This window comes from Nymphalis io, chromosome 7, assembly GCF_905147045.1.
Source record: "Nymphalis io chromosome 7, ilAglIoxx1.1, whole genome shotgun sequence".
In the NCBI taxonomy this organism is placed as follows: domain Eukaryota; kingdom Metazoa; phylum Arthropoda; class Insecta; order Lepidoptera; family Nymphalidae; genus Nymphalis; species Nymphalis io.
In genome coordinates, this window is record NC_065894.1 from 8590056 (window position 1) to 8609914 (window position 19859).

Below are 19859 nucleotides of genomic sequence, written 5' to 3' on the forward strand. Positions count from 1 at the left end.
ACAAAGTTGAAATGATAAATACAATGTGGTTTTTCCTTATTTATATTAAACTACAATAACGATTTTTGTAAGACAAATATGACTAGTATGAACATTTGGCACGGGTTTAAGTTTGCTTACAAACTGGCGATTTACAAGTTTTTAATATCACTTAATGTTAATAAATGCATAAAGTCAGACGCAATCAACACTATTATATCCATCCTAATTGAAAATTAAAATTATTAATAATTTTCAGTTTTAGTTGTTGACAAATGTAAAAATGTTGTAGGTGTAGGTACCGTGACTGTTTAGCATTATTTTGAATTGCCAGTGTGTACAGTATTTAGAATGTAATGTGGAAAGGTAATCTTAATATTAAAATTTGACTAAATAATAATTTAACATTACCATATCGTTGAGCTTTTAACGCCTTAAATGTATCATGCAAACGGTTTAATATTTACACAGGCTGTATTGCAATTAATAATTAAAAATTTCGTACATTTATGATAGCTCCTTGCTTAGTTTTTATTTTAATATAAATAATTTACCATACTATTTGACATTGTATCGGTAAAATAATAAGTCACCCTATGATATAGCAAATAGTGAAATTATATTTTGTTAATCTTTTAAGAAAACATTTTGCATACAATTTTGACATATGTTTGTCAGATATGTTTCTACACACAAGGAGCAATCAAAAACACGATCTTACGACTTAATTCACTTAATTAATACAACAATCATGAAAATATTATGTACTTATTAATTATTTATTTCGAAATGGCTGTACAATATGACTAGCATACACAATATACGTTTATAGAGAAACAGTCGTTCCTTGGTAAATTAACATTCTATTTTGTACCTATACATAGTATCTATGCATTACTGTTATTATTTCAACCAAAAATTTAAAGACTAATCTGAAATTATCTTTTGATAAATTAAAAATAAAAACAATTTATTAGTGTCCAGTTACATTTAAACTTGAAAATTGAACTAAAATGAATATAAAAACGTAATTACAATTTGGATACATAAATAGCTTGGTATTAAACAATTATAAATATCAAATCTGCACATGAGATTTCGTTTTCTCTTTAAATAAATATCTACAAAATGAAACGGCTACCACATATTTAATCTTAATTTCTTCATCATCAATCTTTTGACAAGATTAGCAAACTATTCACTCCAGGGCGCTACTACGCATTGAATATCAAAATAATTGAAATATATATAAATACAGTTTTAGACGTTCAGCTTTCAATCATCACGTGTTATTAAAGTCACGCTACGTGTGCAGTAAGCTTTATGCATACATTACCTTTAACGACCGAGCGTGTACTCCAAGCGACTACGGGGATGCGTAGTCGTGCGGCGCCGGGGAGTAGTCGGCGCCGTGCAGCAGCGATTAGGTCTGGTATTGGAGCATAGGGGCGGCGGCCAGGTTCGCGTGGTGGCCGCTGTTCATTCGCAGCGCGGACAGCGATTTGTTGTACCACTCGTCTTCTGCACTCATGCCTGTCGATATCATTCGAATTGTTAATATTAGCAAAGTTCAATTTTAAATGCAAATAAAATGAACAACAAACATACATTTACTTTTGTTTATTTGCTTTAAGTGTAATCATTATGTACATTTGTACTGCTCTGAAAATTGAATTATTACGAGTTATTTAACAATCTATATTATTGTTATTTAACGTTTTTCAAAAATAATAGTCACGGAAATAAAATATATATAGATTGAAATATTATTATAATAGGAAACAATCCCTATATAATATTTTCTGCTGATGGTATTTGTAAAGTTGTTTTTATAATAAAGTTATTTATATAACGATGTGGACAATAATGATCATAATAACTTATAGATGTTTACATCTTTGTAATACATCCATGTATTTCGTCTAAGACTGTAGACGTTAAGAAAAGCAACCCTTGTTTTTGTCTACTCTTCAAACAAGGCGGTGTTTCCGTCTTTTTATCTTGTTGTTTGGATGAAGAAGGTGATTGCGTCATCACAAGTATATAAATATTGGATCACAGGTATATGACCTGTTCAGGAATTTTAGTGTGTTTACAAAAGTAACGACAATTTAGGTGATACCTTAATAATTAAATAACCCTCCAAGGCTTTTACTTAAAAAAGTATACATATAATTATAATTATTAATTAAACAAAATTACGGTTAGAAAAATATATAAACCTGCTTAGTTAAGTTTATTTAGCTGATTCTTCTGAGTATTGACACATTTCTTTCCAGAAGTAATTTTCAGTCCATCGATAAGCAAATTTAACGCTCATGTATCGAATATAGACTTAGATTCGACTTAGATTTCGCTTAGTAAATAAGAATTTAAAAAATGCAGGCAGGATTTCTATTGACATGAATTATAAGTTAATAATTAATTATAAATTGAGTATATAAACACTAATGCTATGTTGTTGTCAAGTTGCTCTGTTAAAATTTCCCTTGTTTATTAAGTATTATGTAAAGATGCAAAGGGAGAGATAGCAGTTACCCTCAACGGCTTTACCACATAGTGATAGACATAAATGTAGACGAGCCGGAGGGTAGTGAGAGTAGAGAGGTACAAGGCGACCCTCGCGTTTTCTCAAGATGCAATCTCGCCGCAGGAAATAAGATATTTGCGAAGACGCCGCGAGGACGCCCGCCAAAGTAAATGTAGTGGAAATTTTCTTATTAGAATATCTACGGTACGATGCCTCGCCTCCATTACTTGGACGTTTTTTCTACGCAGGAATCTGGCTTGAGGCTTTTTTCGTTTCACGCGAGGCCGCGATGAGGTACCAAAAATGTTTTATTACTCTTTTAAATTGAAAGTCATAAATGGTGAAAATGATCACAGTAGAGTCGTGGATCGCGGTAGACCATCTGATGAATGGGGTACCTACTCAGATGAGCTTAAACAAAGCTCTACCACCGAGTGATTCAATTAATTTATATCAAAAAAATAATATTGGTTTATATCTCTTTATTTAAAGACATCAAGTGTTTTGAATAATTATAAAGTATGTGAGTATATGATTTATTTTTCTCATAATCGAAATTTTCTCATAATCTAATTAAAAAAAAAAAACAAAAAATCCATTGTGTATTTGGTTACGTCTGTTCCTGTTCCTGTAAAAGTTGAGTTTTCGAATAGTGGATTATTGATAGCCAGTTATATAATAGTTTGTTATTTTATCTTATTGTTGAGAGTCCGAACATTGCGGGATTTGTTCTTTTATTCAAGAAAATTTTGTTCAAGTTTTAAATGTAAGTAATATACCTGGAATATATTTAGGACAAGTTGGAACATCTTGAGTTCAGTAGAACAGATTTATAATCTCCGGCCGCAAACTCAAGGATCATTGAATTAGTGAGACGTACCAGCGTCTTCAACTACATACGACTGACATAAGTACATCATTTATTAACGGAAATATCTTAAGTTAATTCAAAGGTAATAACTTGATATCCATTATAAATGTCTCCTGACTTAGAAGGACACTAAAAAAATTGTTTTGCCTTGCATTTTATTTGAAATTAAATGACAAAAAACTTTAGAATTTAATATTATTAATACGTTAATTAAATATATGAAATGAATACTTCGTGTTAAAAATAATTACTTACAAGAGTAAAAAGTTTCAAATATATAGGAAACTATTAATGAAAATATTTATTCAAATAAACAAAATAGTAATAAAAATAAAAGTAGTCCACAATTTACTAGGAGTAACATTTTTTACCGAGTTTAATAGTACTTAGTGTCTTTGACGCAGCTATGACAAAACACTTTACAGCGAACAAAAGAAAGAATTCCTGTGACTTTAACAAATTCTAATTAAGTTTTTTTTCCTTTTCGAGATCATCTGGCGGAACTTAGTCGTGGCCAGCAAAGAGCAAGTTTTCTCATTATTATAAGGGATATTTGTATAAAAACGAGGCTGCGATCATCCGGGCTCCGCAACTTTATAATTGCCTTGACGGTTCTAATAGAAAGTTGATGAAAGCTGCCGCGCGAGTCTACCGCTTCTTGTTTTACACTTCAAACTTACATCTTAGTTCGTACTCGATTTAATTTCGTATTATTCATTGTGTTAGGCGGTGGGTGGTAGCAACCGGTGAAATAATAAAACTTTGTATTTAGTATCTTATTCCATACCATATCGCTTTAATACAAACTACAAACTTTAATACTTGTTACATTTCAATTAATTATTATTTATTTACCTATTTTAATGTTTAATAGCATATTGTAATACATATGGACCAAATGTGTTTTATTGTATTTTTATAATTTTATTATCAAATAATTATTATAATAATTTGGTAGTTAATATATTTATAGATGTATACTGTGAAGTGATATGATATGAAATAAATGCGTTATTTTTGTTCTTGGTACATATTCAAAGTATTTATTTTTGACGAAATATAAAAGTTTTTTTTTATAAAAATAAAGTTTTTTAAAAAAAATTCGTATATGGAACATGATTTTAATAAAATAATACCTTACTTGAAGTATCCAAGTAATGTATTATATGAAAATATGATTATCATGTATACATACATACATTTTTATGTTTTCGTATGTATGTTTTTTGTGCACTCTTACAAGCGGTCTTTGCTGTAGTACCTAAGTTGGGGTAACAGAGAATGTTTTTATTATTTGTCCGCTTTTTGTACAATATATTTTCTGTGTTGTGCAAGAAATATTTAAATAAAATAATACATGCAGCAATATTTAATTCAGCAGGGTTTTCGGAATTTTTCATCATATCCTTACTTTATTTTATTTATTTTATGTGGAGTTCCACGCCGCCGTCGGATCTTTTACGTCACAAAGTGACGGATGTTGGACTATGTTCTTTTCGAGACAGTTCCTAAGTCTCAAAGTAATATGATACAAAGTCGAGGCCACTCACCCATAGTATCCTGTCGCATGCCGACGGCGCTCATGTTAGCGCTGTGGCCCATGGAGAAGCCTTGTGGCATCGGGTAAGAGCCTCCACCCATTTGTGAGAGGGAGAAGATATCCTTTTGCAGCTCTTCGTAGCTGCCGTGGTGCTAAATAGGAGAAACAAGAGAATTAATACTAAAATATATTAAAATTATATAACAATAGTTCTTTGGTGTTTAACGGTTTCGGAAAAAAAATATTACATCGATTTTGTTTTATTATTTGGTAAATGGGCCATCGGTGGTAAGTGGTAACCATCGCCCATAGATATTGGTATTGTAAGAAATACTAACCAGTCGCAGTGCACCACCTTAAGAACTAAGATGTTATGCCCTTTGTACCTGTACTCACACTGGATCATTCATCTTCAAACCGGAACACTACAATACTAACTATTTTTTATAGGGGGGGGGGGGGTATAGAATATAAAAATAAGTATAACAACAGTAGACCGCACCTACTTAAAACGTAATATTTACGTGTAAGATATTAAATATTGAATACTATGATTATATTTATTCATTGAAAATGAAATAGTATGTTATAAACGTTACTAGTCGGTTTGTTTTACGTTGAAACATGGCCATAAATAGTCCGTGCTCCGTCTGCGGTTGTAATTTATCACGATCAACACTTCGCTAATGGGTAATGCGATGACGAAAATATTGAAACCACTGCAATTACCACGTCGGGAAACGATTTTTAATCATCATTATAGTACGGCTATAACCGGCAATTGAACACTTCAAAATATATATCATTATTACAATGTATTTTTTGCATGAATAATATCTCCGTGATACTTAAAAAGTTACTGTTAGTTCTTGTATCGATTTGAGTCTGCTGTCTGGTTAAGATTCGCTTATGTACATATGTAAAGAAAAACGATTTGAGTAATATGCAGCATCTTTGTCTACACGATATAGTTGTACGTTGGCTAATTCCAGGAACTTCCAATCCGATTTGATAAAATATATTTGTGTTATTGAGGATAGTTTTAGGATCTATAAATTTACGCTACAATTTTTTAAAGCGGCTCAACAATTATAAGCGGCATTCTATATATGAAACTGTATGAAACGTGCATGAATATTTGTAAGAACCCAATTAAAACAGACGTAACCTCAGCTCAGCTAGTGTTATAAAACAATTGCATTTTTCCGTAAACATCCGTAAAAAATATTTTCCTGTCGTTCATAAATGGAATGCTATTAAAAATTGTTATTTCGTTGCATCGCAAACAAAATAAGGAAATCAATTAAGTTTCGAATCGATTCGTTGTGTACATTCGTTCATATCCGTTAACGTATGGAACACATAACGAGTTGCATTGTCCACAAGCGCAACCTACGGCTGCTATTTGCATTATTTTCGGTGGCCGTACAATGACGCAATCTCATTATGGCGTAATCAGAGCGACTGATTAGCGCCACACGCTAACGAGCGAATCGTTCACATAATACATTCTTTGATAATTTAAATTTGTTGCATATTTTCTTTTCTGTTTTAAAAGCCGAGATGGCCCTGTCGTAAGAACGCGTGAATCTTAACCGATGATCGTGGGTTCAAACCCGGGCAAGCACCACTGAATTTTCATGTGCTTAATTTGTGATTATAATTCATCTCGTGCTTTACGGTGAAGGAAAACATCGTGAGGAAACCTGCATGTGTCTAATTTCACTGAAATTGTGCCACATGTGAATTCTACCAACCCGCATTGGAGCAGCGTGGTGGAATAAGCTCCAAACCTTCTCCTCAAAAAGAGGAGAGGAGGCCTTTAGCCCAGCAGTGGGACATTCACAGGCTGTTACGGTTACGGTACGGATATTTTCTTATGTTACGTACGACAATACAAACACATATTTTACAGATATTATAAAAATATATTGAAATACATTATATGATATAGCCTATTTATATAGGTAACAGTCTACTATAAAACAATTAAAGTTATTCCTTATAATATACTAGCTAAAACCGCGACTTCACCCGCGTGAAATTCTATTCATGACAAACTCCTTGTTCCCAGCTATAAAAAATATTATGAAGAGGGATTTAAGTAATTTTAATTTATAGACATTAAATATTATACAGGAAAACTTTCTCATTTATAATATTGGATTTTGACGTACTAAATGACTCCTAAGACTATAGCCGCCTAGCTGCTTAGCCGCATTCCTAGTCTAAACTTTAAGCTAAATCACTAAAAACCAGACGTCATTCCAATTACTCTCAAGGAGAGATAATGTTGTTTGAACATTTATAGTGATAAAATCTAGAAAGCGTTTATTCGTATAGTCGTAGCTAAGAACGGAAGTAAAACGTTTTTTTATTATATATTTTAGAATAGCAACCGAGCAAACATTGCCCTCCTTATAAAGCAAGTAGCAAACTTTGCTCAGAGTCATTGCCATTGGCAGTATAAGAAATAAAAAATACTCCTTCCAACGTCAATACACTGACAACCATGGGATCATATATGTTACGTATATTGTTGCAATGACACTAGCACTGAAGAGTTAGTGACACTCTTCAAACTGGTATACAGGAATACATAGTACTGATATAGACATACGATAACATACATCAAAAAGAATTATAAAACTTAAATATAAGAATATCGAATTTACTCCAAAACTATTGTAGTTTCTTATTTATAAAAAGATAATTTACAAGAAACGACATCATATATTGTTTTTGTTTACTTTTCTGTTAAAATGATTATTTACTTAAACGTTCTCGGTTTATACCGCAGACCCAAAGTTAAACCATGACCTTGAATTTTTTTAATTTGAACCTTGACCATGTTTAGGTCAGGAAAATAATTCAAATCCTTATTTGTTTATGGATTGGATTGGATTTTTATATTTAACTTTGATTCAAGAATCTATATATCTTAAACAATATAAGTGTATAACTTTCGTTTGTAAATTGAGGAAAGGTATAATTTGTAATTCCAATTTTATAATTGGAAGAAATTATCTGTTGCTCTTGTATTAAAAAATAACATGACATGTAAATATTTTCTCAGATTAAAAATTAATGTTTTAGTTAGAACAAAACATTTTAACACTAGATATCTTTGGTTGCTATAATTACCAAATATTCTCGAGAGCAAATTAATTATCAATTCGATTTGAGATTAATGTGTTCTGGGGTTTATTGATACTTAGCCAAATCTGTATTGCAGAGTTCTATGATCTTGAGTAAAAGCCCGTAAATGCCTAACTGCTATGTAAAAACTACTGTTAGTTTGCTAAGCTTGGGGCTTATATCATAAAGCTGCTTCATTGGTTGTTTGTGAATGTATGTTTGGACATAAATACAATGTGTCAATGTTTGACTCGATGTTTTCCTTCTCTGCTTATCACGAATTTTAATGATTTATTTAACACTTAAAAACTTATAAAAGATTTTAACACATTTTCGGTTAAATTTCACTGTTAACTGATGATAGGTTACCTGTGGATATCTGTTGATAGTATTTGGATGCGGATAGGGTTGGTATCCCCTGTAGCCTTGTATGTTCCGCATCATGCCGTTACAGCCTGGCAGCACTGCTGGCGCGAGCGCTTTCTGCAACTGTTTCTCTTGTTTGCGGTATTTCGCTCGACGGTTTTGAAACCACACCTGTTTTAAAACAAATATATATTTACAAACTTAACATAATAGAATAAGTTAAACAAAAATATTATTATTTGCTATTTTCTTTGAATTTGTATTTAATCGTTGCAGTCGAAATAAACAAGTTTAAAAACTGGTAAAACATGGAGAATTTGATAATATTTTTATATGAAACATGATACAAATAGATTTAAGTTGATTTTGGTCATGTTAAAGAAAAATAAAATAAGCATTATAAATTAATATAATGAAATACTATAAAAAATTAAAACAATAAATGACGTTGAATGTGAATGAATGAAATGTAACTAAAGTTTCATCATAAATGCTTAAAGTGTTTTACGATGATACCTTATTGCATTGTTCATACAGCGACGGTATTCTTTGAAATGGGTAAAAAGTCGAAATATAATTTCGTAACATGTAATATCTAAAACAAAATAAAAAACATCGCCCCGTAATCGGTGTTGTCAACGGGAATGAGGCGTGCGTACTTTGATATGGTGATTACAGCTGATTAGAGGGAGAGGGCCAGGGAGACGCCCTCCGGACGCACTCCCCATATAAATAAACCGATACATACCAGCCCATCGTTTGTAATTACTAATTTGAACCCTATATCTAATAAAATACGGACGATATAATATTTGATATATGTAGTACATAGAATAGGGTAAGAGAACATAAAAGGGATATTAGTTTTTTCGCAACGCAATTCGACATCCGTCCCTTGCCGCGCGCGTTGTGATGAAAAACGAACCAATTTCCGAGCATTTTAAGAGCGATCTGTTACAATATTATTATTATTGGATATCTTCAAGTTGAAAAGAGCAGTTTAAATAGGAAAACAAATATTACAATTTATTTTTTAAATACAAGTTTTTATTTAAGTTATGTGTGGGTTATTATAACATAATTTTAAATCATTTCCGCTCAAATGATTGAGCTGAAGTTTTGCATAAACTTTTCGTGCTACAATACAAACTATACTAAATATTGTAATTAACTTAAATGGTCTAAGGTTTATTTTTAAAAAAATTTTTCAACAGTCAATTGTATGTTGATTGAATACATTAACTAAGTATTTTTTTAAATGTTATTTCAACTTAAGTATTAGGTTTCTGTAACAATATGCTATATTAATATATAACACAAACAATGAAACATTAAAAAAAACATATAAATATTCTGTTCAGCGTCAGCTCTCTTTCACAATATAATAAATATATAGGTATATTATATTGTTTTTTTCATATATTGATATATTTTTAAATGGAATGTTTTTAAAATTACTCAATAAGAAATTAAAAAAGGGTCTTTCAAAAAATGGTAATAATCAAATTATTTTGATATAATAATAATAGTTAACGCCTATTCAAATCATATTAACTTAATTGAAATTATAGGAATATGAAAACGATTATGAAAACCTTGTACGACTCGTAATATAATTTCCAAACACTTGATAGATAAATAATATTTTGTAGAAAGATAAGAAGACCTTTTAAATATATAACAGAGGTTCAAACATGAAAAACCAAGTCAGTACCGACTCGTTTAGGCGAGCGTGTATCTGTAGAAAATGGTCTCCTTTAAACTGAAAAAGCACGGATCCAACAAAACATTTTCTTATTTCCAATTGTAGAATTCATTTGAGGGCAGAGACAATGTCGAGAGGCGCGCGGGGAGGATGAGCGGCTAACTTCGTTACGGATCCATTTGATGGGATTGCAATGCCTCAGGGGCCACCCTCCCGCACCGCCGCCCACGTCCCCTCATTCGCCCGGCACGTTGTATTTTTATATCGAAATTTCCTCTAGAAGGAGGGAGCCCGACGTCGCTGTCGTCTTTAACGTTTACATTCTTATGTAGCGTCGCCTGAACGTTAATAGCCTTCTACGTAGCGCGTGTGCACGAGTGTAGGTACCGTAGCTACTTACCTACATGTATTGGCACTTCTAAATACGCTGTGTGCGTACGTTACATGAGCTTTTAACGGCAGAATGTATGCAAAAGTCTTACGTAATGACATTTGCCATACCTTTCATATTTTTGAGTAGACGTTTTATCTTTATAAAATAATAACGTTTGCAGGACTCGTTTTTGCTAAGTGATATTACACTTATTTTTGTACGATTATAGTATAAGTTACCAGTTATAAATACTTTTAAATTGGACTTTAAACTCAATGGAGACGTTCTTGGACATGTCACAAGTCATGTTCTGAATAAAATATCTGAAGCTGCGATTTAGGTGCTCTAGGGACAAATCAATAGCGAGTGTCCCGGGGGATTGAGCAATTTTAAAACTGAGATAAGGATCGCTCGCGAGTAACTGTAAGCATTTCGTATTCATACGGCCGAGGACGACAGATGGTGCCTTAATTCAATCCGCCTCCGGCCTACGTTCCAAATTAAATTATTCCAGTATTCGCGCATCATTGATATTTCGACAATTCTACCTAAGAAAAAGGCGGCATTGCGAGTCGTCGGCTTGTTTTCAACTTTATTAAGCTTTAATACAACAAACGAAGCCGTAATAAAATAATAGATTAAAGAAACATGGAATTCGTACATTTGTTGAATAAAATTGTCAATGTATTGTATTATCGTTTATAAGTATAGTACTGACCTGTATTCTCGCTTCATTGAGCTTCGTCGTTCGCGCTAGTTCCTCTCTACAATAGATGTCGGGATAGTGGGATTTTGCAAACGCTGCCTCTAATTCTGCTAACTGTTCCTGGTGGTGATTAAATATTTACATATGAATTTAATATTATTATCAGTATATAATGTATTAACTATGTAGTGTAGTAACTATGCAAAACAGGTTAACTGTGTACGTATTGCTGCCACATTAAATGTTTGGAGGTGGTTGTCATATAGAGTTTGTATTGTCAACTAACACACGTTGAGAAACTGGTAACTAGGGACCCTTATCAGTGTTATCATCACCATATTATACCTAAGCTTGTAATAATATTGTGACAGGTAATATCAATTTTATGTATGTAATCATTTTATTAATTTAAATTTTCAAATGATTAAATATTATTCTGAAGTTAAATGTCCGATTGGAGATACAATTTCTATAACGGAAATTTACGGGAATTCCAAAAAAATGTATAATAACATGTTATGAGAAATCACTACATTAATATGTATTTTATTTAAACTACCACTAAAACCTATGATGGAACGTTTTAAAGTAGTTAATTCACTGAACTGAAGTATTGATATAAAAATAATAAAAAATAAATTATGTTTGTGGCAAAGCTGCTTAACAATTTAACTGCAATTTAAATGTCTACATTTACCGTTTAAGGAAGCTGAAGGCTAGCTAAAAACTAACGTTGGAGCTAAATGAGAAAATATCGGAACAGTCGTGACGCTTTAACAGATCATCTAGGATTTTAATGTTACATCTCATTTTTGCAACATTTTTCAACGCTATTACCTGAGTTTGAAAATACACGTGTGCCAAAATAACCCATTGCAGTAAGGTAAATGTTCCCAGATTTATATTTTAAAATAGCGCTACAGTTTTTATTTAGCTGAAAATGTTCTCTAAAATCCTATGCTAGTGTTCATGTGCTGAATAATACATATTGAGTGTGTGCATTCACGTTGATAATTGCATGACAATGCAATTAAACATTAGTATATAAAATTATTTAGTTATTAATGAAATATATATAGTGCTCTCATTGTTAGTGCGACAATATCGAGCACATTGTTAGTGGCTCTCTGGAGAATCAGAAATAGTTGCAAACACAGAAAGTGCTAACTTTCGTAGTAGAATCGCACTTAAGCAGTAATAGTGTACCTGTGTAAACGTCGTTCTGTGACGTCGTCTCGCAGGCGTGGGACAGGACGCCGTGGTAGGCGTATGTCCAGCGTGCTGTGGTCCTAGTGAGGGGGAGAGTGCTGACGCGCCTCCTGAAGTGCTCGTCCCGCCAGGTTCAGGCTTCAATTTTTTGAACGCTCCTTCAGCTGTTGATGATAACGGTATCTTAATAAACTGTAACTTATTACATTACGGTAGTGTTTTTTTAAATAAACGTTATTTTTATTCAAAAGAAATATGTAGTGTAAAGTTTATAATATTTCGAATTAAAATATGTCTATACATTATATTTACAAAATCTATACAATTTATAAATTTAAATATCTAGATCAAAATTTATAAACTATAAAATTGTAGTACCAATATTACCTTATTGTAAAAAAACTTAATCCTCTAATATTTCTGGTAAAGCTAAAATGGCGAAAAAAAAATATTCACGGAATCCAATAATATAATTTGCGGGCTCGCAACAAATAAATCATAGTGCGAAAAGCATTACTTGATACGGGAAATTTAATTAAGATATACAAAAACGTTCCACAGTTTTTCCTTTTATAATAATACAAATTGCATTAACCCATATCCATGGACCAAACAATTGCATCTTTAGGTAGATTTTTACATAAGGTCTGATCATTCGACCCCACTTAGCGCGGGTCTGGTTCAAAGAAGCCGCTTCTTATTTGCATAGCGGGTCGCATCGATCCTTACCGTAGGTCAAGTTCAGCTCGACGTAATTGTAATTGCGTTGCTTTAACACTGTTACAGCTAATGATTCGGCATCAAATCCGTGTACTTCAGCCGAACGGAGGTCTTCGTGAGAGTCAGAAAAATGGCACTTGAGAGTTATCCCTTGTGGTTTATTGCTGGCGTATATTATTTTTGTTATAAGTTGTCCTTAGTAGTAAAATATTTTGATAAGTGATAATAATCTTATAGATATAACTTATAATTAATAAGTTATTATATATAAGTCAAGACAGGAAAGAAAACAAGTAAAGTATAAGTTACGATATCATTAGAAATATTACAAAAGGCACATGCTAAAATTGTCTGCAAAAGTTAACTTGATTTTTTTTAAACAAACAGATTTAGAAAAAAAATATTCAATGTTAACTACTGTAATATGAGTAAAATGTAATAGCTCTTACTTTTCGCAAAATTAGCTGTCTGCAGCGAGTGCAATGAAATTCCATTACTATTATACCTGTCCCATCCACACACACTCACATATTCAAGTCTTTAAGCTCGTTTTTGTAAAAAAATCGCATATTGGCGACATAATCAGTTTACCTTTGGTTTCTCTGAGCATTGGAATTAAGAGGGGGAGATTTTAAAAGCTCCGTCGGAGGTCGGTTTGGCAAGTATTCATGCATTCCCTTTGACGGCGTCCCAGCTACTTATTAATTAACACGGAGCTAAGTGTTTGCGTCCGCGGTAAACGGAGCCTTTTAACGTTTAAAAGGCTGTTTTTTATTCGCTTCTATGTTTTAGAGGCTTTGATGGCGTATATATCGGTTACGGTTCTGCCTAACAATTTTCCGTAACACAATCAAGGTAACGTGATTTCTTTTAAACCTTGTTATATTTTTACATTTTTAGTAAAGTAAAATAGAGTCCATTAGGTTTCGTGGTTTTGTTTTCTCTTGTAAAGAGAACAAAAGATTAATGTGACACAATCACGAGTGACTTGCGACAAGTCAACGCACAATATTTATTTGTAGTACAAAATAGGGAACATTTGTTCGGGGGTGTAACAAAGATTCAATGTAACATGTCATTAGGGGTCCTTAATCCTCTAATTATGACGATTGACATAAAAGCACCATCTGTGGCGATCGAAAGGTGTCGGGTGACTTTACTAGAAAAATCTAAGAGGTAAAAAACGAGACTTATTTAAAAGATACAAAAATATTTGCTTTTATAGTTATGACGAACTAATTGTATATATGTACATTTATTTGTAAAAGTTTGTAATTCTGGTGTAATAATTAATTACATCTATCTTAATTTTATTTAGTTAATTGAAACATAACTGAGATATTTTGATTATAAGATGAGAAGAGATTATTGTTATATTAACGGTATAAGCATTTATAAATCTCGTTGATTTTTGCCTTTATTTAACTTTTAATGTTTGTTAGTTTGTTTAAATCATCTCTTGCAGGCTGAATTAGACCATTTCCACTTATCCAACGGAGTTGAAAACTTACAGTTCCGATGAAAATGCATTTTTTTTTGGTAAGCATGCTTTACACTCAGGGTTGGCTCCAGATAAAAGAACTCTTCAACACTTTTGTATGTATTATAAAAGCTAATTTTAAAAATGACTATTTTTTATTACTATTGATAACGTTTATTTTGTTACATAATTTTCTTTCTTTTTTTAATTTTAAATAGACTCCAAAAGTATCTTTTAAAAAAATATTGTTATAAATAAGAATTAAGATGTTCTATAATTATAGTGTTGGACTAACCCGGATGAAACGGATTTTTTTTATATTCGTAATAAACGTGGTTCCGTTTATATATATGACTAAAATAATAATGTAAAATAAAAATAATAAAGTAAAATATAAAATTTTTGCACAACAATTCTGCTGTCAAGTAAATAGCAATTTCATATTAAAAATAAAAATCTATTACGTATTTGGCACCCTCTGGTGCTCCACGGGGCTCCAGGTCGCTTCGCCCTCCAGCATCCATATGTTGTCACAGACCCTTAATAGATTTATAATCGGTGCAAATGCCGCAAATCCCTCTGATTGAGATCTCGATTCGTTTCACTTGGCACTATTCCTATACGGCTTAGGATGCAATGATTTTTTTATTACGAGGGTACTTTGTGGTTGAATCTAGTTTTTATTTTTAATTTCTTAAACTAAAACGTACATAATTTATTACTTCTAAGACAATATCTAATAGTAAGCATGTTGTTTTTTGATTCAAAGAAAGTTTGTATAAATCGATTTTACGATAAGTAATTTTTATCTAATAAAAAGAAGTAAATTTTATTTTATTTAGTTTTCTTGTAAGTAGAAAGTACTTACTCAAATAGGTAAGTGTATAATTTAATACTTTTTATTTATTTGATGAATTTCAAAACGGTAAAATGCACTTAATATTATTTATTGAACTTATTAATACATACTATACTTACAATATCGTGCGTGTGTTTCCAATGTACACTTTGACCTTATACAAGTTTCATCATCTTATAACAAATATTAATCCTCTGTATTTTTCTGTATCCCTGCCAATGTGTAAGCAAAATTTCACGACGATCTGTTGAGTAGTTAAGACTTGAAAGCTTAAAAAACAAATAAATAAAAAAAACACGCCTTCGTATTAAAAATGTTAGTTAGGATAAATCTAAAACGAATTCACATTTCTCCTCGTATTCAACCCGTTGGACATTTGTAACATTTTTTGAGTGGCAGCTGATCGTATGCTGTAATTACAATAGGTTTATAGGATTTAGGGGTGACGCGGCGCGAGCGCACTCTATTATGTCAAGTGGGCTCTTTATTGAAGATATTTATGCGCATATTAGTTTGCTATTTTGTTGTTGATTTTTTTTAAATAAAAGTTAAGAATTGAAATTGACTAATTTTCGTTATTCAAAGGTCGATGAAGTTTTTAAAAACAACGCATTAAAATTAAAATCTCGAAAATACACCCAGTTGCAAGATCCATTCATATTAAAGGTAAGGTTTTAATTTTTATTTTAAATTAAAGGTAAGATTTTAGCTGTAAACACCAAATATGTAGGTATCAGACAAAGAAAAATACAGCAAATTATATAATGGTACATCATATTACAAAGGATTTAGTAGACCAATGTTATAGTTCCACAGGTAACAAACAATATTGAGAAGGATAGTTGAAATAACATGCGCACGCGCCTGACACGCGTCCGAGATTATACACAAAGTTTGACATTCATTACACTCCATGTGGACATCCTTATTGAAGACCAATGCTTACAAATAAAAAAAATCAACTCTACTACAATTTATTGTATTGGAAGGAAAGTTTATTCACATAAATTGTATCGTTATTAAATTCACCACAGCTGGTGTTAAATTTTGTATAAATAGTTTATTAAACAGGCGGTAAATTCGCAATTATTTTTAATATTTAGACGATATTATTTATAGTTTATAAATAAATAAAATGAGTATTACTAAATAATTCGTAGTACTAAATAATATATCTTACGAAAAGATTAATTTTAAGCGTTATTTTGTATAATTTTTACTCTGGTTTTACTTATTGTGAATTTATCTGTTTGAGTATGCATCATACCAAAATTTCCTGATTATTTTTACTTAGTCAAATAATAAAAGTGGTAACCTTTACGCGTTTAACGCGTTTCCCCTACGGGAACAGTGTGGGGGGGGGGGGGGTCGGTATGTAGGGCTCGCCGGTATCCAAGGCGCTGAGTGCGCTCCAAACATCGGAATACCCACTGAAAAACCAGCGGTACCCTTTCCGTCTTAAGCGAGGAGCGCCACGGGATCGCTTGCCTTGCGCTACCGTGACGCTCGAAACAAAAGTGGTAATCTAGCCTAATACTAACTATTAATATGATTTTAAAGATACTTTCGAAACAAGTTTGATAATTTTAATGATACAAATAATTAGAGTGATTGGCACAGCTCGTTAGCGTGATTTTATTTTAGTCATTAAATTTTATTTGTGTCAGACACAACTCGATATGGAAATAATCACGAAATTACTTGTTATTTGCTTAGTTTTCGGTAAGTGTAATTGTTATAAGAATAAACTTTTTATATTATTTATTTCATTTGTTTTAAAGTGTGTATTAATACGATAAAATATCGATATTATAAAAGTGTGTTTATTCAAATAACCGATTAAAGTATTCAAACATCGGTAAACAATTGGAGAATACAAAGAGTCATTTTACTATAAGTAAATAGTAATATAAAGGACTGTAAATTTCACACACAAATGTTGATATTAGAATAAAATTATTCATATTATTGTCCGGTCAATTAGTCTGTTTATTTAACTTTTCGTGTATTTTAAAGTCGTATTATTAAATAAATTTCTTATACACTGACAAATGATATATAAGTAAATGAAGTTTATATTTAAATTTTATATAAAAATTTCAGTGAACATATTCAATGATAGCGACGGGGGTATCCTTGAAAAGATTCACGAAAGAAATAAAATAAGAAGAGAAAAATTTTTACCTTTAGTAATACGTCCAAAAAATTTTCAACAACAAATTGAGTATACCGATTATGATGCCGAGGGTAATACAAACTACGAAGATTTGCAAAATGAATATTCTGAATCCAGTGAAATCAATTATAACAATCAATATCCTCAAGCGCATTCTGACATAACATACAATGTACCTAACAATCCTGTTGGAGAAGTATATAATGGGAATATCCAAAATCAACAAATTAATTATAAAGCAGGTCAAAGGTACACTGGTCAGATTAATAGCAACGATAATTTTTCTGGTTATAAAAATATACAAGGAAGTGTCGGTACAACTTCAAATGATAACAGTAAAAATTCTATCATACCTAGTCCATTAGGTTCTATTGATTTAATCAATCCAGTTGATGTTGGGAAATCTACTGCCAATGAAATAAGTAATGTAGTTGATATTATTTCTGATAGATTTGGTGAAGATTCTACAAGTCTTGTTGGTGAAAAAGATAAGAAAAATGACATTCCTGAGACAAAAATTTTAAAGCCTATAACTAAAACGAAATTTTTCTTTCAAGTCCAACCAGTTATACCTGAGGTTGACAGCATTAGCGCAAAAGAAATTGTATATTATATTGATTGATATTATAATTTTTTTGTAAAACAACGATGTAGTTAAATATCATAATTGAGAACAATTGTAACGATAATCAACTTTGTGAAAAGTACTAAAATTTTCAACAATTTATTATATTAATCTTAAGTGTATTTTAATAGTTTTGATAAGCTAATCCGACTTTAATGTTATTTTAATTTAATAATGTCTTAAAATAATCTATTTCAATATTATTTAATAGTTATTTAACTACAATTGTGTAATTGTCAGTACTTTCAATAAAATAATTATATTTTGTAGAAACTAGATACATGTTTGTTAGATATTAATCATAGTGCCAATGATTTTATCTAATTATAAATAGCTTTATATACGAAGATTACCAAACTAAGCAACGAAGTTATAAATTATTCTGAATTATGAATACTAATTAATTTCATTTAAGCCATTACTATCGACTAAGGAGTAGAAGCTAAAACAATAATAACGCAATTAAATATTAGTGCAGAATTAATGATAACGTTGATCTTAAATTAAAAAAAAAATTAATAAAGTTGAAGAGCCAGTAGACATTCGCTTGGTGAAAGAGCTTTTTGTATACCTTACCTTTTTGTAAATATTACTGTTGTAGTTAAACAGAAATATTTAGTATTCCTGTTTTTTTTTTTTTTTTTATACAATAGGAAGGCGGACGAGCATATGGGCCACCTGATGGTAAGTGGTCACCAACGCTCTTAGACATTAGCATTGTAAGAAATGTCAACCATCGCTTACATATCCAATGCGCCACCAACCTTGGGAACTAAGATTTTATGTCCCTTGTGCCTGTAATTACACTGGCTCACTCACCCTTCAAACCGGAACACAACAATACCAAGTATTGCTGTTTTGCGGTAGAATATCTGATGAGTGGGTGGTACCTACCCAGACGAGCTTGCACAAAGCCCTACCACCAGTGGGTACCACCAGTTTAAAGGGTGTGGGTTTAAGTGGGGCATAAAATCTTAATTGTAGTGTTCATTGTACAGTATTACCTACCTATAAAATCTTCATCAAAACTTTGTATCAATTAACGACTTTGTGCTAGGGCAAGAACTGCGAACGAGAATGTAGAAATTTGCTATCAATACGACTTTAGTCTATACATTACACGATACTAAAACCGTTGTCCGAGATACCTAGTTTATTTTATTACAATATAATCTTTTTTTAATTAATCTTAATTTACAATTTTATCCAATCAGTTGTTTTATTAGTAATCACTAAAATTAATAAATTTACTTCATAATTATTTGTATGTACTAATGTGTGTCATATAATAACAACTCATACACATTCTCGACGTCAGACAGTTTTATACATACAGGAGCTTAGCCTGAAAATACTTCATTAATTTGAATATATCGTACTAATATTTATTGTATTATTTTTTATAATAACTTTTGGTAAATTTAAAATACGATTGAACTAGAAAATCTAATGCAATAGTCAAAAAGATCCTTAAAATGCTAAAAAGGATTATTAAAAATGTGCAATTGCAATTACGATTAATGAAAGCAGTTTTTTTTTAATTTCATAACTCTAGACCGACAGTATATGTCGGACCATGATT

At 31.4% G+C, this 19859-nt stretch overlaps 1 protein-coding gene across 1 annotated transcript in view; it reads right to left on the bottom strand.

The window, feature by feature from the left end:
* Positions 1-1402: 1402 nt before the first annotated feature.
* LOC126769496 (homeobox protein Hox-B1) overlaps positions 1403-19859 on the bottom strand; it is a 30199-nt gene continuing 11742 nt past the window's right edge. The window contains exons 2-6 of the mRNA XM_050488348.1: positions 12415-12581; positions 11221-11328; positions 8407-8595; positions 4931-5072; positions 1403-1512 (exon numbers count right to left, since the gene is read on the bottom strand). Of these exons, the coding sequence (XP_050344305.1) occupies positions 1403-1512; positions 4931-5072; positions 8407-8595; positions 11221-11328; positions 12415-12581 (716 nt within the window). The remainder of the gene's footprint in view (positions 1513-4930; positions 5073-8406; positions 8596-11220; positions 11329-12414; positions 12582-19859) is intronic.